Source organism: Gadus morhua, chromosome 1 (genome assembly GCF_902167405.1).
Source record: "Gadus morhua chromosome 1, gadMor3.0, whole genome shotgun sequence".
NCBI classification, from domain to species: Eukaryota; Metazoa; Chordata; class Actinopteri; order Gadiformes; family Gadidae; genus Gadus; species Gadus morhua.
In genome coordinates, this window is record NC_044048.1 from 25,234,922 (window position 1) to 25,259,921 (window position 25,000).

General features: G+C 47.8%; 1 protein-coding gene across 1 annotated transcript in view; it reads left to right on the forward strand.

Annotated features, from left to right (window-relative positions):
- LOC115542809 (forkhead box protein J3) overlaps positions 1-25,000 on the forward strand; it is a 65,264-nt gene that overhangs the window by 2,907 nt on the left and 37,357 nt on the right. The window contains exons 2-3 of the mRNA XM_030355236.1: positions 12,503-12,620; positions 12,913-13,681. Coding sequence (XP_030211096.1) covers positions 13,130-13,681 — 552 coding nt within the window. The 5' untranslated portion in view covers positions 12,503-12,620; positions 12,913-13,129. The remainder of the gene's footprint in view (positions 1-12,502; positions 12,621-12,912; positions 13,682-25,000) is intronic.

Consider the following 25,000-nt stretch of genomic DNA (forward strand, 5'->3'; position numbering starts at 1 on the left):
ACTAGGTTCCCCCCGCTGTCCCCCTGGCTGCGATGCAGGCTTGTTGAGCGCTGCTCAGAGAGGGTGGGGAGCCTCCAGCGGTGCCTCTGGGAGGGGCGGCGAGCGCGGCTGGGATCAGGATGTGAACGTCAGCTCTCGTTTCTCAGTCTGAGCACATTCGTTCCTCAGGGGTGGGGAGTCTCGACGATGCAGAGGCAGATCCGGGAGGCAGGGGATGCAAATTTTGACATTCTCTCCTGGCCGATCACTGACCCCTCAGTAATCGGTTATTATACGTTAAGTGATGAGGTTAGAATTAGAGTTAGGAGGCGCCCTGTGCGGTCTGTGACCCGTGAAGCATTAGGGAAGTCCGTCGTAATGACTCATTTAGAGGACATCCAACCGGATGATCGTACCATCGACAGCACAGCGAGTCTATTAAAGATTGAGCCAATAGAACATTTAGGTACGCTTAGAAACTTTGATATGTGAGTCGAATTGTAATAACATCAATCGAATTTAATAGCACAATTTAATAGCCCTTTTACCCAGAGGTCAAATAGTTGGCAGTCTCTATTTCCTCGTCTTAACGTGTCGCCTTTTAATAGTTGTTTTTCTCTTGTCTTTATTGCTTATTTTTTTAAAGTTAACCTCAAGTAGCCTCAGCACATGACTAGGGTTACCAGTTAAAACTCTTTAGAAATTAGGATTTTAGCCTGAAGTAGCCTTATTTTATGATGACAGTGAATAATATTGGTTATTTCCTGGGTCCACCGAGAATGGCAGTTTATCCGCTTGTATTTACTAGCGCACACATTAAAGTAAGTATCGATTGTTCAATCGTATTACATTTAAACACGCTCTGTGGAGTTTAAACCTTTCACTTTTGAGTGTTAATGGCAAACACTGAACCTGTTGGCTATCTGCCCTTCTGTAGATCCTGGGTACCTCCAGAGCACTTCATCATTTAAGGAGAAACAAACCCCAACACCACGCCCTTTGTTTGTATTAGATTAATCCCTTTATTGGTTTATCACTTGCAATGGAAAATATAGCCTCTTATTGGCTGATATGGTTACCTGGTCACCTGCTGATTAAGCGTTGATTGGATACACCTGTCCTTGACTTACTGAAACTCAATTGAAGGGAATAACCTGAAATATCTTTTGAAAGGCGGGGTCATGGGTTTGGTTCTATTCAAAATGACAATGATGGAAGAACGCGCCAGATTCTGGTGGGTTTTGTGCTAGCTGTTATGCTAGCTGGCTGTAAGCATGACGCAAGAGCGCCGTAATGGTCATGGATTCAGTGTAATGGAGTGTGATACCTGTGGTAATTTAAGATAACCTACTCTGCTTTTAGCAAATGAGCACAAAATGAGTCACTATTGTTGTTTTAAGACAGGAAACAGTGTTGGCTCCGCAAAGATTTAAACTCCAGCAGATGGGAGTAGCAGAGAAGAAAGGCATGGTCTGCGACCAACAGTCATAGAGCAAGGCAGGTTATATAGGGTGGGGGGTGAGACCCTGTTGAATGGGTGTGTTGGATCCTGAAGGATCCAGGCAGGTTATCTTCATTGGAGATCGTCTTCTGTGTTCGCCATAGCTCTGGGTTCGGTTGGCCAATCCTCATCCGTGAAGGCACCTGAGATACAGACTGTTCTGGCTCAGAGCAGAACTGTAGTGAGGAAGAAGTGAAGAATGACCTTGTTGTCGGTCCATCCTGGCGAATGACGTCTCAAGTTGTAGTCTGTGGCCGACTCTCTCAGGAGCACCTTGGCCGTCTCAAGCAGCACCTCTGTAAATGTATCATAGTGAATGGCTTTGAGCGGTGAATGAATAGCTCGAAGGTGGATGGACTCCAGGGTGAAAGAGGAGGCTTTAAAACCTTTACGTAACATGTTGAATTGAAAAGAACGTATGAAAGACTTTAATTACATTTTTGACGTGATGTAAGTAACCCATCATTTTTACCACTCTTTTTCAGTAGTGTATGACAGTCCTATTTGATGATGGTTCATATACCACCGTATGTTCTGTTCTGCACAGTTGAGTGCCTTTACTATGAATGAATGGAGGACACACCCACTTCTTCACATTGTGAGGCAGTGCTAAACACCAAGCAGGGCCTGTGATGCAGTACTGCTGGAAAACAGGCTATGGTTAATGGCCGTTTTAACTACACTGATATATTATTAATCAGTATTATAGGATTACGATATTATACACACACACACACACACACTTTCATGCATGTTAAAGTTTTTTAACATGCATGAAACTTAAAGGGATATAAACTGTAAACACAGAGGTAATCGATAAACCTGCCAGAGGTTTTAAATCCATGTGGTAGAAATAATAGTTTTGCGAATCCGGATTCACTTCTTAGTTATTAAGCTGAAACGATGGAAATTAGGAACATGTTGGTTAGTTGCTGGTAGGGGTTAGGAGCATTAAAGCAAGCCTACAGGTATACTGCAGACTTTTGGGATCGAACCAAGTAGTAGCTTTTGGCGTGGAGTTGACTTAACTATCTTGCCCCTCACATCTTTCTTACTTTTATCCATGTTCATGAAATAAAACAAAGACCTAACAAAACAAACCATGAAACAGAAAAAAACTAAAGTTGAACTATGACCTTAAGGTCAGCTGAACTATGACCTGGACAGCCATGAAACGATGTTGAGGTGGGAAATAACAAAAGTGTCTGTCAAGCCATAGCACAGTAGTCCTATTGAAAATAAAAGAAAGTGCAACAAAGACACCAAGATTTCGATGCGCGAGAGGAGATCATGATGTCCCTGATTTGGAAGCGTCTTTAATTCTTATCAAGATGAGAGCTGTCTGAACACATTTCTCTCATCATTATTTGTGCTGAGATTTACGCGCACCCTTAAATAGTGTTGATTGAGGGTAATTTGGCTTTTTAATTGCGGAACAGCTGCCACACTCAGTGTTGATTGCCATTGTAGACACTCTCAATAGATCACTTGTAGACCCCTAAATGCCTCATTAAAATGTTTTATGCCGAATTGTGTGAATCGTGCTGGGACGTAATGTTTTTTTCTTTTCTCCGGTTCTGATTTGTGTTTTATCATCAGAAAGGTCGTTGTAATTATCGTCAATGTCATCAAATGCATTGCTAAGAAATGAGTTTCGAGTTCGTGACTTTTTCGAAAGTTGAATTAACAGCTATTTGTGGGCCGTAGGAATTTTCAATCGCGTTGCCGCTGATAAAGACCCACTTAACCATATGCCAGCGCATGAATCACTCCGTCATTCATCGTCATTTAGGGTTGTCTGCCCCCATATTCATCACAATCAATAATCTATTTGCAAAATTGATGAGTTAAAGATAGTGTCAAGCAGATTCTTTATCCTTTTGCTTCATATTCATATAGTATGATTTACCAAACAGAGTTATATCAAAATTGGGTTAAATCGATGCAGTTACCCAATACCACACTGGAGTAAATACAAGAGAAAGGATTGACAATGAGTATTACAGTATTCCGGCATACAAAAGGCATTTTCATAGCTCCTATGAAGAATAACAAAACAATTATAACGGAGTTTGATGTCTCAATATTTATATTTCAACTTTTCATGGGTGTGTAGTAATACATCTCGACAGGTGATGCACTCTGTACCCGCCTGAGTGGTCTTTATTGCAACATGAAAACTCCAGAAAACAATATTATACTGAGATATATAAGATCACAGCTTCAAGCCACTGACTCCAGTTTGTGGTCCGTGCGGTGAATAACATATTCACCCACCTCAGCCATAGTCTTTATCCGAGTCAACAGACTCAGGCTCTCCTCTGCATGTGAATGCTATTACCTGGAATAATGTTCTAACCTTTGTTTGTTTGTTTGTCTGTATATGTATATATATATATATATATATATATATATATATATATATATATATTATATATATATATACTATATATACATATAATATGCGAGTACATGCGCCGGTTTTCTGGTTCATATATTCATAATTCCTGATTTCAAAATATCTATTTTCTAGATAGTCATTGCTTACCTAGACTTTGTAACTGCTAGCCTGATTTCATGTGTTCATTGGTCACTTTATTATTTCAAGATGGCTCTCAGGTTTAAAGTCTAGAAAAATCCACATGAAATGTATAGAAAAGTAGAACATGTATCCTATGATAAATCCAAGCGACAAAACAATCTAATATGAGAGACAATAAATTGCGGCCATGTAGGTGATAAGTTTTATTATTTAGCGCTGATAGAGCTAAAGTAATGTCCTTACCAAATGAGGAATTGGATCTACAGGAAAATCGAATCTTATAGTTGGATTAAAATGGATATCATATACATCACCTTAAAATGCACAATCTGATATAGTCTGTAAAATGAGTCCTAAAACAATATTTGAATAATCAAGAATAGGGTTAGTGCTCTGGATATTTGATATGAGTTGCAGTAGCTAGAATCCCTCAGAGACAAAAGTCACTAATCAGATTATTCCATGATTCAGTACACTCACTACCTTAAAATACCCTTCATCACAGAGTGAAAAGGAGACTTGGAATAGATACCTATTTTTTCTCTCTCTCTCTCTCTGTCCCTCTCTCTCGCTCTTTCCCTCTCTCTCTCTCTCTCTCTCTCTCTCTCTCTCTCTCTCTCTCTCTCTCTCTCTCTCTCTCTCTCTCTCTCTCTCTTCCTCTCTCTCTCTCTCTCTCTCTCTGTGTCTCTCTTTTCTCCTGTTGTTGTCTCTCTATCGCTCCCTCCCTCTTTATTTTTAGTTTGCTTTGGTTCCAGTGAGTGCTCCAGGTTACTGTAATCTTCCTACAGGCCACAGAAAAGAGCACATCATCTGGAATCAAATAAAGTAAATCCTTTCATCTTGTCAAACAAAATCCAGCTTTGATTCCGTTCGAAAGGCATTTCCCTGATTTGAGGGCGAGAGATGTAACAGATGAAATGGAGGGATGATCACTTTCAGAGAGGAACCTGTCGTCCTCCACGTGCTCCGTGCCGGCAAGGCCGGTGGCAAACCTCGCCGCTTGAGTGCCAGAAAGCGTGAACTTTGTGTGCGAAAGCCTGCGTTTCTCCCCCCCGAAACCCTGCATCGCATCACATCGCTTTTAATGACAAAACCATTTCTAACCAATTTGCATTTAAAACAACGTAATTCTGAAACAACCATCCAAAAGTTGCAATAGCCTACATGTAAAAACAGCAAAAAAAGAAACCAAAGAAATGTAAATGACTCCCCATTAGAAAGCTCTACAAAGCCCGAGCCCAAGTGAAAGGGCCTAAAGGTTTCCAAGGGCGTGTTTCCATTATTAATGCTATTCACCAAGCCCACTAACTTTTTAAGGTTGGCGTTGTTGGTTCCTTTCATCTATTTCTGTTGGAAAATTAATGAATTTTTAAAGAGGAGGGAGGCGATGCTGGATGTGGGACTGGATACGGCGATGCAGTCTAGGGTACCAGCAGTGACGCTGCTGAGCCATAACCCCCTTTTACAGCACTAAGTACGGGTTCACGCACAGCCTCGCGCTGTCTCCGGGGACTCTCTCGCTGGGAGTGTACCGAAATGCCGCACTCGTATGTTTTATTTATGACAAATTTATGAGGTTTTATTTTCTCCCCCGGAATCTCGATCTCATTGGTGTTTTTTCCGTCAATAGCGGCATGTCCCCCACCTGGTTGCTAACTTCTCCTATGCTCGGGTAGATCTTCCCAGGGGTTGTGTTCAGTGTGGGCTGAAGTTAAATATTTAGTTGGGGCTCCTCCGGTTCTCCTTAGGGGTATCTCGTGGTGATCTACTGGGCCTCCGACGGGAGGATTCACGGTCTTGGAGTGGTGCACATCTCAAAGGTTGGAAAAACCTTGCGCGGGAACGACACACCTTTCATTCATATTCCTTCATCGTGTGGCATGAAATACCAAGGCTGAGCTCCACACCTCTGGGTGATCATCTGATCTCCACTGCCATTCTTCTTTTTTCAAAGTGAAATACCTCATTTCCACACATCATGTGTATTTTTTGATTTGATTTTCAAACACACAAACGCACACACGTACCTTACCCACCTGGTTTTCAAGGCCCAACCCCCCCCCATCCCACCCCCTCCCTCCGAAACATGATTAGTCTTCCCTCGTCGACGCCCCATGTCGCCCTGGGACTCGGCGACTGCACGCGCCGAGCGCGGAATGATAATTACGGATGTTAGCGTCATTGAGCGAGCGGCGACCGCCCAGCACAAGGCCAGCGCCGTGGCCCCACGATGTACCATAATGGAACCTATTCAGCGGCACGTTCTCAGCCACTGCAAAGGAAAGTAATTAAGATGTCGGATTTGGCTTCTCGGACCCCTCTTTTCTCGCGCGTCTTGAATGGCCCACATCTCTGGACACGGCCTCGCTTGCCTACAGCGATTCTTTTGACACGTTGAGCACACCCCCCCCCCCCCCCCCCCTCCCTCCACCCTGTTCCCAGGAGCCCCCCACCCCCCCAACCCCCCACCCCAACCTCCCGGTCAGGCACACTGGTATTTTCGTGGTTACTTTTGCGCTTTCGTCTGAAAATATTTTGATTCCTTTTTTCTTCTTGTGCCTCCCCCCCCACCCCCACCGCCGCAGAACCCATCCCCCCCCCCCCCCCCCCCCCACACACACACACCACCACCCACCCCCCTCCCACCCTTCCATTCCTTCACTCCATTCAAAGTTCTCTATTAAAATGCAGAAGCGCAAAGCTTCGGCTGGGTTTAAAAGCCTGCGAGCAGCGGGGGGCTGTTAGCTGTTAGTGATGCATTCAGCTGAGTGAGTGCATCACAGCCACCAAGTCTAATGGTTGAATACATTCAATCACACAACAACAACAACACCAACAACAACTTACACACACACAAATACACACACACAGACACGAACACAACTCTTTAAAGGGGCAAGATCCATCTTCTTGGGAAAGTGATGTATTGAAGTTCAATGAATGGTTTTCAGTTTCCAGTAATCACTAATGTCCAAAAATCTCAGCTCTCTTCTTTGTTTCCCATTAATTGCTTGTAATTTTTTGGTAAAAGCCTGGCAGGTAGTTATTATTACAAACCATTTTGGTACATATTTTAAAGTGCTGTGTGAATTTGTAATATGTTATTTGACATTTGGCAGTTTTAGCGTATTAATAATAATTTTAAGAGCATCGCCAACCACCTCAAACTTTGGGGATTCATTAAGGGGCCTACCCACCGCCCAGATTCAAACCAACGGCCAACTGCCTGTATCGGACCGTTCGATTGCCTCTAGCACATTGCTCCGTTGCCACAGCAATGTGCACACAACCAATCAGAGTATCCGACGGCTCAAATCCTCAGACCGTCAACGACCTCGGACTTCGCATGTTGAATCGGACCAGACGCCGTCCGCACGGTTCCAAAAGCTACCAACACAGCTGAACACACTGACCAGATTTGTTCCCGCACGCGTCCGATTCTCCCCAAACGTTTCAGATGGCCAACGGTTGGGCCAGTGTGTAGCAGCCGTAATGGCTGCACGACTCCTGTTCCAGAGTGGCCAGGAGCAGCACTGGGCTCCTCCCTGCCGCTCAGTAGGCCTGTCCTTAGTTAGCCCACTTCATTGATTCATTGATTGATGTTGCTTAATCCTCTGTGTGGTCGACAAGGTGTCATAACCCCCTCTCTCCCACTCACACACACACAGAAAAATACAAACACACAAACACGCACGAAAATGTACACACAGAAACGCACACACAAATACACAAAAACGCTCCCTGTGTAAAGCTCTTTGGATGCTTTGCAATATAAATTCAGTGAATTACTATTATTATTATTACTATTCTATGCACTGCAACAAATCAAAGCGGTTAAAGAAATAAAAAGCAATGACCTCTGAGGTTATCAGACTAGTGTTAGCGAAGATGTGTTTTAACGCCTCTACCTAGCCTTGCAGAGTTGGGTTCTTTGCACCACTAAAGTATGTGGCTAGCATCCTGTGGTCTGTGCGTCAAGGGAAGTATATCTGGCAGGAGCACAAGAAGTAAGAAAGTAAAGGCCGTTTAACTGTCCCTGATGTAATTGCCTCTCAGTTGCATCTGTTTGTCTAATTTGTAGCGTGACCGTAGAGCACTCTGTGTGGAGCGAGAGTCTGCAGGCACTTCCTGCATCTAAAACTCAGATGGACATTGAACACAACGCTTGATTTTGTGTATGGGGAGAGCTTGTCTCTGTGCAGTATTGTGCATACATATCTACTCAGGCTCTGCCTCTTCTCTGCAGTTTGAAACTCGTGAATTGTTCACTTTATAATCAGTTTATAGTCCTCGGTTTTAAAGATGTAGCGGTGTTCGTAAACAACAATTCAAAAGGATTTTGGCAGTTGAACTTGGATCGGGGCCATTCTCTTGAAGATGCAACTAAAATAAAATCAATGAGGGCAATTGCCAAGGTCAACGCACACATGCACCCAATCGCACATTGGATGTGGGTCGAATGAAGTGTGCAGTCCTGACCCTTCCCCCCCTTGACAAAGTTTCACAGAGCTTCACCTTAAAATCCCTCCGGTACACAAACTGTAGATATTGAGCGTCCGTTCATGTCTTTCAAATCGTACACCCATTCCCCTTGTACACATTCGAATTCAGTTCATGAATCAAGCGAACTCTGAGGACATTTATGTGCATTGGCGCATACATACACATGCTCCCCTTATATCAGCGTTGTTGTCTCGATTGCTTCCCAGAGTAGGGGGGGCTCAGGGAGAAAGAAGCCTCTCAACGGTATGGAGACAGCGTACCAAGGTCAATGCAGCCACTCTCCCAGCTGGGTGCAGCGGCCTCTCCGCTAGACGCCGGAAACATCTGAACACGGGTCTTGCTTTTCTCTGTTTAGGCCCACCGATCGCACTAGGCTGCCGTTCCAACAACGTTAAACAGGGCTTTTTGAAAGTGGTATCCAACGTGGATGAAAATACCCACCACCAAAACATTGCATTTTACATTTACATTTAGGGGATTCCGCTGACGCTTTTATCGAAGAATTACAACCATTCATTCACACGTTCACACACCGATGGCGGAGTCAACCACGCAGGGCGACAGCCAGCTCGTCAGGAGCAGTTACACCTCGACGCTCATCTTGGAGGAGCCGGGGATTGGAGTAGCTTGCCGTTCAGTTCCATTACAGTAAGGATGAGCAAAACTTGTATGACTTGTACTGCGGACGTATATTTGTCGTGATCCGTGAAATATGAGGGAAAGTGTGCACTTGTATTGCCGAAAAACTTCGGACGGATGAAAAATCTGTGCTTTTTCGCTTCATCCAACGCAGTCGGTGTGGACACGACCTGAGTCGACCGGGTACCTCGTCTCCTCCAGTCCCCCCCCCCTTCATTTGGCCCTCTTCCCCCAGAAGCCAAGTGGTTCTACTACCACTGCACCCCCTGCCAGCTCCAACTCTGTCTGCTCCACCTCCCAACACTACCTCCTCCATTTTCACCCGCCTCCCGTCCCCCCGTGTTGGCTGCTTGGGATTAGTCATCAGCGTAGCTCCCCGCTAGGCTAACGTAGCTACGCTGCCGCCGCCGCGGAGCGCTAGCCTGCCCACGCTTCCAAACTCCCCGACAACAACAGCAACAGCAGCAGCTAAGGAGACACAGCAGGCTGGGGCTTGTGGCGCGTTGATTTGCAGTTTGAGTCCTCCTTTTAATGAGAAGAAAATAAGTATATGCTGTTGTGCTTTTCTCTTCCCGACACGCACACACACACACGCACACACGCACGCACGCACGCGCGCGCGCACACACACACACACACACACACACACACACACACACACACACACACACACACACACATACACACGCACCACCTCCACTAACTTCCCTTCAGCAGGAAAAAAGTGTACTAATTATGATGGCTTCCTGGGATTTCGAAGGAGGGGGAGGAGGAGGAGGAGGAGGAGTGGGGGTTGGCCTTTTATCGGGCATACCCCTCCCTCTTCCCTCTCTCTCCCTTGCGTTCCTCTCTCCAGCTTTTCTCCCTCCTTTCTCTCTCCCTCGTCTTTTTCTCCTCCCTCCCCTCCCCCCCCTTCTCAACTCCCTCTCCCACTTCTCCCCTCCCCTACCCCCATCTCTTTTCTTCCACTCCCCGGCGTGGCGAATGTGTTCTAAACATTTATTTTTCTGCTACTAGTAATTAAGCGAGGGGTTTTGTGTGTGTGTGTGTGTGTTGCAGGCATGGAGTATTTCTCCCAGTCTTCTACCTCCTGGTGCTTATAGATCTCCAGGGGGGATCAGTGGAGAGGAGGAGAGGCACAGGGGCTTGTGTTCCCTCCCCCCCCCTGGTAGGCAAGAAGCCCATTGAAGTTCTCTCCCAGCGAGATGAGTTATAGGGACCGTGAATGGAGAATGCGTGGGCCTTTCATTGCTTTGTTGTTGAAGGACGAACAGGGGTTATTTCGTAGGATGCAGGATGAAGGTTGTTGTTGTTTTTTTAGGATGGAAAAGGCGATGTATATCCCGAGGAGATCGGATACATTCAATGGCGGTTAACTCTTCGCTGGTCAGGGTTTAAGAGTTTGCGTTTGGACCCGCTGGGCAGCTGCGTTTTTTCGGACCGCCCTGAATTCTGGGGCGAGTTCGTTTTTTCCCGTGGTGAATGTTTTCTTTTCAGGGCATCGCGCAGGAGATAATTTGTATCGACTCCATACTTGTTATGGATTTGAGGGGTTGGATCAAGTGGAGTCCTCCTGAACCTCATTGATCAACGATAGTAAATCAAATGATGGGCCAACGGTGTTAGCACAAGGCTTGGGGGCCAGCCCGCTTTCCATGCCTGCAGTATTGCTTTCCATTTGTCTGGATATACGCTGCTGTGCTGGAATGCACCGCGTCCTTAGAAGGAGTTAGCTTAAAAGTTGTTTGATCAATTCCTTCCCATTTGCCACCCATCATTTCCTGGTAAATGCCATTGAAAGGGTTGTGTGGGTAATCACATTTTTGGGCGAATAGGGCACCCAAAAGTTGCACCCATTGCTCATACAATGACTGGGGGATCGATCCCGAGCGACGAACGAAACAACAACACAATCGGATTAAAAATGTTTGCTCCAAACTTTCCAACCGAGTCCTGCTGCTTGTGCGATCGTATCAGTCAGTCGGTCCCAAACTCTCCCTCGTCTGCCCTGATGAAACATTCAGTGAGTGCACGCCATCACAGGGTGCGCACGAAAAGGCTGACGACCCACGGGCCCCGGAGCCGCACTGTGTTATCGAGTTAAAAAAACGTATTTGAACCTCTCCACCCTCCCGATGTTAACGCTGCGCTCTACCAATCGAGGTAAAACGCATAATTGGAAACCAAACAAAATCCAGTGTTTGGGGTCTACTGACCATGGGGGCTGAATATCGGAGACCATGTTTCACGATGTAGGTGTGTCGCTAATGCAAGTTAAAATAGGCGTTTATGCGGATGTTTTTCGGACGCCGTTTTGCGATTTTTATTGGGGATGGGAGTGCGACCGCTTTCACCCCTTCGACATTCCGGGCTATTCTTGGGTGGAGTAGGGCTTTAAAGTATTTCACACAAGTCTCCTTACAACCCCCACCCCCACCAACCCACCCTGCCCACCCCAGCCCCGCCTCCTTCCAAGTGGTCCTCCCGGTCCAGATGAACCATGCCGGCCCAACCTCAACCAGCACGTCCAACTGCAGGGGGGGGGGGGGCTGACCTTATTTTTTGGTTAAGGCTAGAGGGATCAGAGGTCTGGGAGGTTGAGTGTGGGGGGGGGCCGTGAGCATGGAATTGACGGGAGAGTGAGACATGACGGCGGGGAGAATATGGGTTGTTTGGAGGCGGGGCGCGAGGTTGCAGAGGGGAGTCGAAGGGAAGTTCATCTTTATGGAAGAAAAAAAAAGTGGGACAAATGTTTCAGCGCCTCCTGCAGAGGCTTAGAACTCCCCCCTCCCCCCCCCCCCCACCCCCCCCCACGCTTCCACGGCCCCCCTAACACTTCCACACAGCCCACAACCCCAGCACCCTCACCTCTGTTTGGCAGACGTTCGTGAAAACAATTCCCCAGATTTTAGTCACTCCACAGATCCAATTCCCGTTTCCACTGTAGAGGGGGGAAACCAGAGTGACAGAGAGAGAGAGAGAGAGAGAGAGAGAGAGAGAGAGAGAGAGAGAGAGAGAGAGAGAGAGAGAGAGAGAGAGAGAGAGGAGAGAGAGAGAGAGAGAGAGAGAGAGAGAGAGAGAGAGAGAGAGAGAGAGAGAGAGAGAGAGAGAGAGAGAGAGAGAGAGAGAGGGGGGGGGGGGGGGGGGGAAGAGAGGGGGGGGGGAGAGAGAGAGAGAGAGAGAGGTAGACAGAGAGACAGTTAGAGACAGACAAACAGAGAGAGAGTTTTAGATACCCGGTCTGGATGGCTTGCGAGGTTGTGTAGTATTAATATCTCATGAAGGCTGTAGCTCACCACGCCGTGTTGCTCCGTGTTGTGCTTGGTTGTGTGTTGCAGCGGCTGAATGAACGACTCGACAACATGCGGCGAGGAAGGAGTCGGCCTTCATCCTCCTCTTCCACGGTGAATTCCCCAGATGCTTTGGCCCGCCGAGAGATGGAACGGACCGGAAAGTGTGAGGCACATGGAACGACTCGTACTCTGTTTTATATCTGTGTTTTTTTTAAAGATGGAAAATAGTTGCTGTTTGTGTCTATTTCGGAGCTCCGTGCTAGGTAGTATCGATTGATAAAGTTACAAGGATACCCTGAATGAGTTCTGCAAGTCTAATTTTAGACTCACGAATCCCTGCGTGGTGGAAGACACATGACAAATTGAAACGGTTTATTTGAATGAGATAAACAGATGGAATAAACAAGCCTCTTTCTATGTCTCTCTCTTTCTTTCCCTCTCTCTCTCTTTTCCAGACGTGAACCAGGGGCAAGGCATTACAGCAAATCCTCTGTGAATCTACGTCTCCTCCTCCTCCTCCTCCAGCTCTTCCACCTCCCCTCCCCCGACCTTGTCTTCCTCCTCCTCCTCACACCAGAGACTCCTTCCCGTGTGACCCTCTCCCCCTCCCTTCTCCTGCCCCCCCCCCAACAGATCCCCCCCCCCCCCACCCCCTCTCCCCGCCTCTCCAGGATGACCTCTGAACTGGAGAGCAGCCTCACCTCCATGGACTGGCTCCCCCAGCTCAGCATGCGGTCGGCCCTCCAGAAGGCCGACGCCGGCAACCACCACCACCACCACAACCATCACCATCTCCACGGCAACCACCCGCATCCCCTCCTCCACCACCACCACCACCACCACCACAACAACCTCCACCACCCGGGGCACCTCCAACATGGACACCACCAGCAACACCACCACCAGCACCAGCAGCAGCAGCAGCAGCCCCAACCCCAGCAGCAGCAGCAGCAGCAGCAGGTGCTGGTGCACAGCGTCGCGGTTGCCACGGCGCCGGCGGCGATGGCGGGGAAGAAGGGCGGGGTCCAGCTGGAGCCCGGGGCCACGCTGGACCCCGAGGAGGCGGCCACGCAGCACCGCGACGGCAAGCCGCCCTACAGCTACGCCAGCCTCATCACGTTCGCCATCAACGGCTCGGCGCGCAAGAGGATGACCCTCAGTGAGATCTACCAGTGGATCTGCGACAACTTCCCCTACTACCGGGAGGCGGGCAGCGGCTGGAAGGTAGGGCCCCCCGCCGCGCAGAGGAATCACTGTGTTTATTGGGATGAGGACGGAGAGAGAGAGAGGGAGAGAGGGAGAGAGGGAGAGAGAGTGGAAGAGAGGCATTGAGAGAGGAAGATGGATGTATTTGGAATGGGAAGGAGATGGAGGTGGAGGAAGAGAGAGGAAAAGAGAGACAGAAAGAGAGAGAGAGAGATAGAGAGAAAGAAATAGAGAGAGAGCCTCATTGTGGATTTGAAGGAGGCAGTGGGTTGAGAGACAGAGAGGGGAAGGGCGAGAGACATAAATTGGGAGCGAGAGTTGGACAGAAAGCGAGTGAGACATCGAGCGAGAGAAAAAGAGAGAAAGAGGTGGCCTTATCGTGAATACGAAGGTGAAGGATGTGGAGTTGAGAGAGAGCGAGAGCAGACGAGAGAGGCAGTGGAATTGGCCTGTGACAGAAAGTGAGTGAGTGAGAGAGTGATGGAAAGGGAGAGAGAGAGATTGAGATTTCTATGGAAATTGGGATGTGGAATTCGGCTAATGCTTCGCCGTGTAGCCGGGCTAATGATGAAAACCAAACCCCGCGCGGCACACAGCAAACCTTTTCTTGGAGCCGAGGGTTTTGATTGACAGATGCCTGCCGTCTGCTTCAGACGACGTTATTAAATCCCTATGTAAATCTTGCCATGAGAAATCCCAGGCAATAAGAGCAGGAAGAGCCCGCCATGTTATTGGAGATAGATGAATGGTTCCCCACGGTTGTGTCTGGGGACTTCTCTACCTTATTAGTGAAGAAGGAGACCGACGGCGCGTCTCTCTCTCCCTCTGTCTGTCTCTTTCCCGCTCTCTCTTCCTCTCACTCTCTGGCTCTCACTCTCTCTCAATCTCTCTGTGTCTCTCTCTCTTGGTCTCTGTTTCTCATTCACTCTCGCAATCTCTCTCTCTCTCTCTCTCTCTCTCTCTCTCTCTCTCTCTCTCTCTCTCTCTACTGACAACCGTCAAGAGGCTGCAAACTATCGCCCATTTTATCTATGGCACATTTTCCCCCAAACAAGAGGCTTTTTTCCTCTCTCTCCCCCTCGTTATTTTTTCTCCCTTTTTTTGCCAAATCTGTCCTCCCTATATTCTCTCCTATTTTTCCATTCCTATTTTCCTTCCTCCCCCCTCTCTCTCTCTCTCTCTCTCTCTCTCTCTCTCTCTCTCTCTCTCTCTCTCTCTCTCTCTCTCTCTCTCTCTCTCTCTCTCTCCCCTCTCTCTCTCTCTCTCTCTCTCTCTCTCTCTCTCTCTCTCTCTCTCTCTCTCTCTTTCTCTCTTTCTCTCTCTCTCTCTCTCTTCTCTCTCTCTCTCTCTCTCTCTCTCTCTCTCTCTCTCTCTCTCTCTCTCTCTCTCTCTCTCTCTCTCCAACCCTACCCCTGGATGTCTCTCTATCTCTCGGTCTCCTTCCTTTCACGACTAACCTGTGCTGGCTCCCCATCTGTAATCTTCCATGCACGCTTCCCGCTCCACCGGTACGCCCGCCAGCACCTCAGACGAGCGTGGTGGCGGCGGCGGCGGCGGCGGCGGCGGCGGCGGTGGCGGCGGCGGTGGCAGTACGAGCCAGTACTCACCTGGCAGGGCATCAGACCTGCGTGTGGAGGCTCAGCAAATGAGTTTGCCTTTCAGTGGGGAAGCTGGTTGGGAACGTGGAGAGACCCTCCGTGCTGGGTCTCTGTGTAGCCCCCACGGGCTGCTGCTGCCATTGGCTGATGTGGCATCTAATCATCTGACCCCCCCCCCCCCTCTCTGTTGTTTTGGTTACTGTGTAACTGATTATCGGAAGAGTGATACTTTTATTTTTTTTGGGGTGGATTTCTTTTTTTGCACATTGCTGAGTTTCGTCTTGCTCACCTGAGGACATGCTTTGAGAGTGCAGAGCGATCAGTGACACACACAGTTGATATTCCCCTAGCACGATGTGCGATAAAAGCATACGCGTTGTGTTTTACTGCATTGCTATCAATCAATCGACATCCTTTATTTAACCAGGTAAAACATCATCGAGATTCAAATCTATTTTCCAAGAATGACCTGGCCAAGAAGCCAGCACTATGATAAAATCAGCACAATCAACGATAGGCTGCCTATACATCTGATCCATATTTGACATGACAGAGAAAACTGTTATGGGGTTTTGCTGGATGGCTTTTTCGATTCGTGTGTGCGTTGTCGATTAGTAATCCTGGCGTTTCAATCACAACATTTACAAATGTTGAAAAAAATCATGCAATCATGCGAACACAACTGTGTCTGCACACAGGGAGTCTAACAAAGACGTCCGTCAAACCCCTAATAACCCAAACAGAGACAGCCACCTCTCCCCCCTGGTATCAATGGATACCAAGGGGGACCGCCGCTGCCGCTCCAAGTTTGACCCCCCCCCCCGCGTGGGGGGCAGGGTCAGAGCCAGCCCTGGCCCATCATTGGGGGGGATGTTACGCAAGTCTGGTTCATTCCAGTTCAGGTGATTGCTGTCAGCTGTGCACGGTAGCACGCCGACACAGAGCGCAGAGAGGTTGTCTGGCTGTCGTCTGTGATGACAGTTTGCACACACACACACACACACACACACACACACACACACACACACACACACACACACACCGGATACAAACACACCGAACACACACACACAGACAGACACACACACGCACACACACTGCATGTACAAGCTTTAAAAGGCCTTTCTTTCTCGCTTGTTTGATTGCACACTTTTGTCTGATTGCGAGTCCTATGAAAGATGTTCAGTGGGAAGAAATATTATACATCCCCCCACATCCCTGTTCTATATGAATGAAGATTACATGCTAAGCTATTATACTCCTCTATACACACACACACACACAAACACGCGGCCCACATTCATATGTGTAAGCACACACACACACACACACACACACACACACACCCACACAGACACACACACACACACACACACACACTTGGACATAACCCCTTCAACCTATATTCCATTTGAGTATACACACCCTTTGACACAGACATACACACACACAAACAGCTGAACACACACACAGATAGACTTCCACTTACGTACGTGCGCAGTCTACAGATTGCATATCGACTGCTCAGCAGGCGAGTGGACTGGTGAGAGGGTGAGAGTGAGAGAGAGAGAGAGAGAGAGAGAGAGAGAGGGACGGAGAGGGACGGAGAGATGAAGGGAGAGACACAGTGATACAGTGACAGAGTGGGAAAGAGAGATAGAGGGAGAGTGAAAGAAAGAGAGAAAGAGGGCGGGGATAAGAGGTGAAATTGCAGAGGGAGAGGGGGGAGGAGAGAGACAGAGAGAGTGAGAGTAGAAGAGTAGGAGATGGGAGGAGAGGAGGAATGAGGAAAGGTAGAAGAGAAGAGAGAGGTAGAGGAGACGGAGAGGGAGGAGAGGAGAAGGAGGTGAGGCGGTAAGGAGAGGACACATTGAAGGAGAGGAGGGGAGAGGCAAGGGAGAGGAGTCTGAGAGAGGAGATAGAGAGAGAGAGAGAGAGAGAGAGAGAGAAGATGTAGAGGGAGGAAAGGAGATGAGAGGAGAGGAGGGGACACAGAGAAGGAGAGGAGGGGAGAGGCAAGGGAGAGGAGTCTGAGAGAGGAGATAGAGAGAGAGAGAGAAGATGTAGAGGGAGGAAAGGAGATGAGAGGAGAGGAGGGGACACAGAGAAGGAGAGGAGGGGATAGGAAAGGAAAGGAAAAGGAGAGGAGGGGAGAGAGAGGAGACGGAGACAGAGAGGGAGGAGAGGAGGGGAGAGGAAAGGAGAGTATTACTATCCTACACACGCACTCTGTCTGCTCTGTATGATAATGTGAGAGTGCAGCAACGGTAGGGTTGAAACCAGGACAACACACACACACACACACACACACACACACACAGCCACACAGACACAGCCATATTCATAAGTGATACACACCTATACACACGCTACATTCAGCACCCGCTCACACGTACATTGATTAAATCAGGACACGCACACACACACACACACACTCTCAGACACACAATACACACAAACACACGCACCCACGCACGCACACCACACACATACGTACACACACAGATGTTCAGAAACACATGCACACACACATACCACACACACATACCATACCACACTCATAAACAATACACAATACACACTAACTCACTCACTCCCCCTCACACACTTTGGCAGACTTTTGTCACGGACACTCAATCACGCACGCACACACACACACACACACACACACACACACACACACACACACACACACACACACACACACACACACACACACAAAGCACGTCGGGCACTCCTGTGCCCATTAGCAGCAGCCGTCCATCCCGCCTTAATAATCAGCGGGCTCGTCAAGGTCGTGGGACCGCCGTCACCGTGGCGACTCCATAGGAGAGAGGGCTCTCGGCGCGAGGGGTCATGACGAGTGGCTGGGTGGGTTTCTCGAGCGGAGGAAGTAGCGGACGCAGTCGGAGGAGTCGCCGCGCGACTCAGGCTAGCATGTCGGACGCGTCAGAAATGATTTATTATTGTTTGAAATGGCGAATGTATCTAATAACGCTGTACGTGTGTTTATTTAAAAAGATGGACAACTGATGTCCTGCACGGCCTTATGGGATATCAACCAAGAGGCCATCAGTGGATTCCTTGAAATGACGGCAAATCTAGGTACCTAGTGAGGTTTCATCCTACTGAACCGGGGCGGTCCTACACCACCGTGCTGCGTACATCAACCCCTTACAGCCTCGCAATGGAGACACAACCATCCATGACTCTTGATCGGTGATGAGTCTCACTTGGACCTGTTCCTATTGCCCAATATCAACACCTATTGAAAGCTACCTGAGTATAGTCTCACCTGGTCCTGGTCCTGTTGAGTCCATGTAGTCTCACCTGGTCCTGGTCATGTTGAGACCATGTAGTCTCACCTGGTCCCGGTCCTGTTGAGACCATGTAGTCTCACCTGGTCCTGTTGAGACCATGTAGTCTCACCTGGTCCCGGTCCTGTTGAGACCATGTAGTCTCACCTGGTCCTGTTGAGTCCATGTAGTCTCACCTGGTCCTGGTCATGTTGAGACCATGTAGTCTCACCTGGTCCCGGTCCTGTTGAGACCATGTAGTCTCACCTGGTCCTGTTGAGACCATGTAGTCTCACCTGGTCCTGTTGAGACCATGTAGTCTCACCTGGTCCTGTTGAGACCATGTAGTCTCACCTGGTCCCGGTCCTGTTGAGACCATGTAGTCTCACCTGGTCCTGGTCCTGTTGAGACCATGTGGTCTCACCTGGTCCTGTTGAGACCATGTAGTCTCACCTGGTCCTGTTGAGACCATGTAGTCTCACCTGGTCCCGGTCCTGTTGAGACCATGCATTCTCATCTAGGCATGGTCAACCTTGAGGACTCAGTCTTGAGTTTTTGCTGTACAATAAAAGTGTTTTATTTCCCTCCTTTTTAAAGCATACTTTTCCTCATGTGGTGGATGGACATCTATGCGGGTTTGTGGATAAAATGGGGTATTGGAGTGAGGTATCCCCAGTACAAAGATATCACTGAGATAAGGTGATTTGATTCACCTGTCTTTTTGACAATTTATTGTTTGAGCCCGCATCTATTGAAACACTAAGACAGCCCTAATATTAATGTCCACACTCCTGGATGCATTCCCTAAACAAGGTTGATTATAGCACAATAAAGACATCGAATGAGGGAAAGATATATAGTCATTAAAAAATAGTAAACAAACCATTAGTGATCATGTCAATTTAATGCCAGAATACAACTGTACATGAGTGTACTTTCACCACAGCAGCAACGCAGACCCATTCCATTGTTTTTGAAGTGAAGTGAATTAAAACCCGTTTAACCACAGACTGGGATTCAGATAGCTAGTTGCTGCGGCGGCTCTTTGATGTGATGGGGCCTGAGCACAATGCTAGCCATTGTTTCACCTGCCGCTCTGACCTGCGGCCCCTGGTTTCCCAGGCCCCCTCCGCCCTCTCACACCCACGTGTTCCTCCGCTTTAACCACCGCGGCGCCCCTCAAAACACCGTCATCACCATGAGCACACACAAGACCCCTTTTCTTCTTCCTCCGTGCTTCTTTTCTTCCTCACTCGTTACACAAAAATTATGAGGTCATGGTAGTAGAAGAGAAAAATAGAGTGAAAGCCAAAATATGTAAAGCATTTGGTGCAGGGTGGAAGAAAAAATACCATAGGCCTTGTAGGCTGCAGAAAGTAAGTGGTGTTTACTGCCTGGGAAACGGGTGACTAAGAATAGAATGAATTTTTCAGTCCTTGAGTTAGCTAGGAGTTAGAAACTCCTAGCTTACTCCTAGCTTAATATATATACTGAATATATTATATTTATGTATAAATACAAACACAAAATACTTAGCTATATATGTATATAAATGAATTAGTTGATGGATTATTATTTGTGAGAGACGTAGTAGTACAAGCAGTAGTGGTAGTAGTAGTAGTGGTAGCGGATCGTAGCAGCAGGGGTACTAGTAGCAGTAAGTTAAGTTATCCCTTATTGTCCTCTTTTGGGGGCGATTCTTTCTCTGCTTTCGACCCATCCGGGGGGCGTTTTGCACACCCGGAGCTGTGCTCAGCCGCAGTGCAGCGCCCGGGGAGCAGGTGGGGGTCTTCAGGTGCCTTACTCGAGGGCACCTCATCTGTGGATGAGGAGGTAGGAGAGTGCTGCACAACAACTGCTACTACTACCCGTCCACATTTTTGTCGCGATTCAAGCCAGCCGACCTCCGGTTACCGGTCCAACTCCTTAACCAGTAGGCCACAGATGCCCCAAGTAATAGTAGAAGTAGTAGTAGCAGTAGTAGTAGTAGTAGCAGCAGCAGCAGTAGCAGTAGCAGTAGTAGTAGTAGTAGCAGTAGCGACGTTATGAGGTGACATATCCTCTACCATTCCCCATCTCCAAAACGCTACACTCTGCCCTTGCGAGCGCTGGCGTGTCTGCCAGCCCTCGCCAAGCCATTGACCCATGACCCTCCTCTCCCTGTCGCCACAGGCTAGCTTCCACATAGCTCGGCTTAATTGCCTGCAAATTAGCGCGGCTCTAATGTGACGCTGCAAAGGGCAAGCGCTGGCCTTCTGGCCATCGGCAGAGCACAGGATGTCACAGAGCATCACCTGATATATGGAGCGGCGCGCGGCTAACGCTATGCTAACATTATGCTAACTCGTTGACGTCGTCGGCGTCGGCGCGACGGGAAAAGCTAGGGATGAGGAGAGGACGAAAAGTGTCTGGTTTGATGTCATCACAGGATGTATACAGGGGTCTCTGACGCCAGCCGTTGCCGTGGTTGCAGATGCCTCGCGGACTCTTCAGAGGATTGGAAAAATGTTCACTAACAAACTCATTCATATTTAGATCAGTTCCCGAAAGTAATGCTATTTAATAATGGATTTATCGGGGCGATTATGCACTTTTATGTGTCAGATTTGTTTCTGTGTTTTTTATGTGTTTGCGTGTTTACTTGTGCCTTTGAATGCATGTGTGTGTGTGTATCTGTGAGTCTGTCTGTGTGCAAATTGGCACGGGAATATATTTTTTGGTGTGTGTGTGTTTATTTGCATGTTGTGTGTTAGCGTGTGTGAATGTGTTTCTGCATATGTGTTTGCAGTGTACACATATGTCAGTATGTGAGTGTCTCTGTGGGTGCGTGTGTGTGCCAGTAGGTTAGTGTGTATGTGTGCGTGTGTGTGTGCATTTGTGCTTGTCTGTGTGTGTCTGTGCGCCTGTGTATGTGTTTCTGTGCGTGTGTGTGTGGCTGAGCATCTGTGTGTTTGTATGTGTGTGTGGTGAGCGTGCTTTTGTGTGTGTGTATGTGATTCTGTGCATGTGTGTGTGTGTGCATGTGTGCGTGTGTCTGTGTGTGTGTCTGTCTCTTCCCAGCAGTGGATCCAGACATCATGTGTTTTGCCTCTAGAGGAGAGCTGTGTGTTGGAGGGGGGGGGGGGGTGATGATGCAAGCAGGCCAGCTCCCCCCTGCAGGCTGAGAACACCCCTCACCCAACCCACCCCACACACGCACACACATGCACACACACAAACACGCCAATCACTCTAGGAACACACGTGTAGGCGTAACATTTTCATCTCGACATGCTAGGTTTACATGCAGCAGCCTGTCCTGTCTCATTACCTTAGGCGTGTGGGTGTGTGTGTGTATCTGTGAGTGTGTGTGTGTGTGTGTGTGTGTGTGTGCATGTGTGTGTATTCGTGCTTCTGTGCATATATGTGTGTGAACATATCTGCATGTGTTACATCTGTGTGTGCATATTTGTGTGCCTGTTCGTGTGTGTGCTTATGTGTGTGTGTTTGTGTGTGTGTGTGTGTGTGTGTGTGTGTGTGTGTGTGTGTGTGTGCGTGCTCATGTGTGTGTGTGTGTATGTGCGCTTACGTGTGTGCGTTTGGGCTGCCAGCCTAAGGGTCAGAAGCAATGGAATGCTTTTGAAGTGATTAAGTATTTTCAAGTTAGGGTAGGCAATTTATTTTAGAGGCATTTTCTGTCATATCCGTTGAGTTTATCTCAACATCCCAACAGCGATCAATAAATCAAATGTGCTCTGTTGAAATGGACGTGAAATACACAAGTCAGATTGCAATCAAAAAGAAAGATATCTTCGTCATCAATTCGTCTAATCAAAAACGTGTTTATTTTGAAATGTGCTTTTGGTGTGAAGGGGGCGTGGCTTGGCGTGGGCAACAGACAGAGGGTGGGGGGGGGGGGGGGGGGGAAACAGACCCAGCTGTGTGAGGGAAGAATATTGAGAAAGCAGGACATAAATACCGACTGTGTGTTGGGCTTCCTCTCTTACAGTGAGGTTCGGTCCTGGTTTCGTACGATCATAGTGGATGATCGAGGGGGGGGTTTGAGTAGATCTTGAACGTCGTGTCGGTGCAGGTTGAGCGATCGGTGTGCCCTCCACCTCTGTACTAAAGTCTCCCCACCAACGCTGATTGCTTCATTCAGGAACCTGATTAGTGGTGGTAGGAGCTTAAATCGACCAACAGTCAAACCGGAATATGCGCTACCTCCTCGCAAGCGTTTTTTCTAGACCTGTGGAGGAGATAGCGACCACCTCCAGCCCGGCGGTGTAGTGAATTAATCTGTTAATCCCTCCTTTAAATTAAACGCAACTCGCTAAACTCCTGGCACGGAGTCGTTGCTCAATTGCAGATGTGTCACGTGTTGCGGGCAATGACGTTTGACATGCAAACACACAAACAACACATGCACGCACACAAACGCACAAACATCCACACGCCTCATACACACACACACACACATACACAAACACACACACAACCATATACACATACACACAACCACATAAACACAACCACATACACACACATACACACACATGTGCCCCCCCCCCCCCCCCCCTGCCCCCATACACACACCATTGCGCACAGCTATTAATTATATGTGCGCGCATTCAACACGGCACAAGCTTTTAATTACACACTAATCACTAATAGCAGTCTCAGTATTAAATTCTTAATTAAAAGCCAGGCATTTCCCCTGCTATCTCCTGAAGGTTCTGGAAGCCATCCAGGGCCCCTAGGATACGCCTCCATTAGGGCTGTAACGATACGCGTATCGAACCGAAAATCGCGATACTCAAAGCCACGAACCTGTCTCGCGGTGTGAGAAGGCAGAAGCGCGATATGCCCTTTCTAACTCTTCGGTCAAATTGTCCGATAGAAATTTGCTAATAATCTGTCTAAATATTAGTCTGCTGACAGCGCCCCCTCCTATTGATGCCGTAAATATGTGACGAGATGCCCTCTCTGTGATCACAGCTCTCCGTGGCTACGGAGGATTGCATTTCTCCACAGCCGTCGAAGTCCTAATATGCGATATGAACGACATTTATCCAGAGTGGGCCAAGCGCGAAATGTCTGTGTGATCCTGTCTCTATTGTTTTGTGTGATTTGACTGGCAGTTTGTCTGCTTATAGGTCAGAATGAAGCGGCCACCGATTATTGATGGGTACTTTATTCTACCGGACTCGTTCGCTTATTCACTAGACACACGCGCTACCGCTCGCTCTCCTCGCTCGTCCACTCACTCGCTGACGTCACTCACACACGCATACGCACACTGCCATTCTCGCGCACACACATATGCTACTCGTAACACTATGCCTCGTTATTGCGACGTTCATGTTTTTCCTCATCTATTGAAAGTTAGGCTATTAAACATGTTGCATTCTATACGGCCTGATTATGTCATTATTTAAGCTACATAGCCTAATAAGAAGCGCTAATAAGGATATTTGAATAAACCAACCAAACAGTTAAAGGGGCCCTATTATGCCTACCAGCAAAAAGCATCCTCCAACTGCAATCTTTGGTTATTTCTTTATTAATTTAGCTATACTTTAATAGTATTCTTTCGGTTCAAATCTGTTCAGTGTTCCAAATTATTTGTTATGAAATGTTACATTAAGATAATTGGTATTTAAGTGTTGTTTAAATAAAATGCTTTTTAAATTTAAAAGAATCGTGGGATGTATCGAACCGTGGGTCAAAAATCGTGATACAAACCGAATCGTGAATTTGTGTATCGTTACAGCCCTAGTCTCCATCCATCCAGGGCCCCCAGCAAGCTCTCCTCTCCATGCTGCTAATAATAGGCTTGGAGCTCCTCTGGAGAGAGTGAGGAATTAGAATGTACACGAAGCTTACCACCTCCAGACCCCCGGAGCCCCCACAGGAGAGCAGGGCCGGCCAGGGCGCGGCCGTGGTAATGGCTCCCCGCGTGACAGTTAAGAACCACCGCTTAATGGGGAAGGCCTTATTTCATTGTTTTTTTTATACCTTTGGTTTTTTTTTTCGGCGGTGTATATAAAAAGTTTCGTTAATTAATGAAATGTTTTCCATGTTGGAACATTAGCCCGGAGTATACGGTGACTAAAGCGCGATGACCTTTAGGAGGTCCTCTGACCTTGTGATATCGTTATGTTGTGAAATGTGTATTATTGTGCAGTGGGTACATTCTCATCAACGTTACATTAGTATTCAGCAGCATTAATAGTGATTCATCATACTAATTGTTATAAATAGTATTAATATACATAAGAATGATTCATGCCTACCACGTAATTACTGGTATTCATGTAGCTAGCGTGATGCTATGCTAACTCTGCTGGAGCTCAGCCACTGTGATTGCAGCAACTATTTCTCTTGAGATCCTTTGTACTACCATCAGCATGCATTCTGACGGCGTACTAACATGACCACGTGCACATTCTCAAGACTCTTAA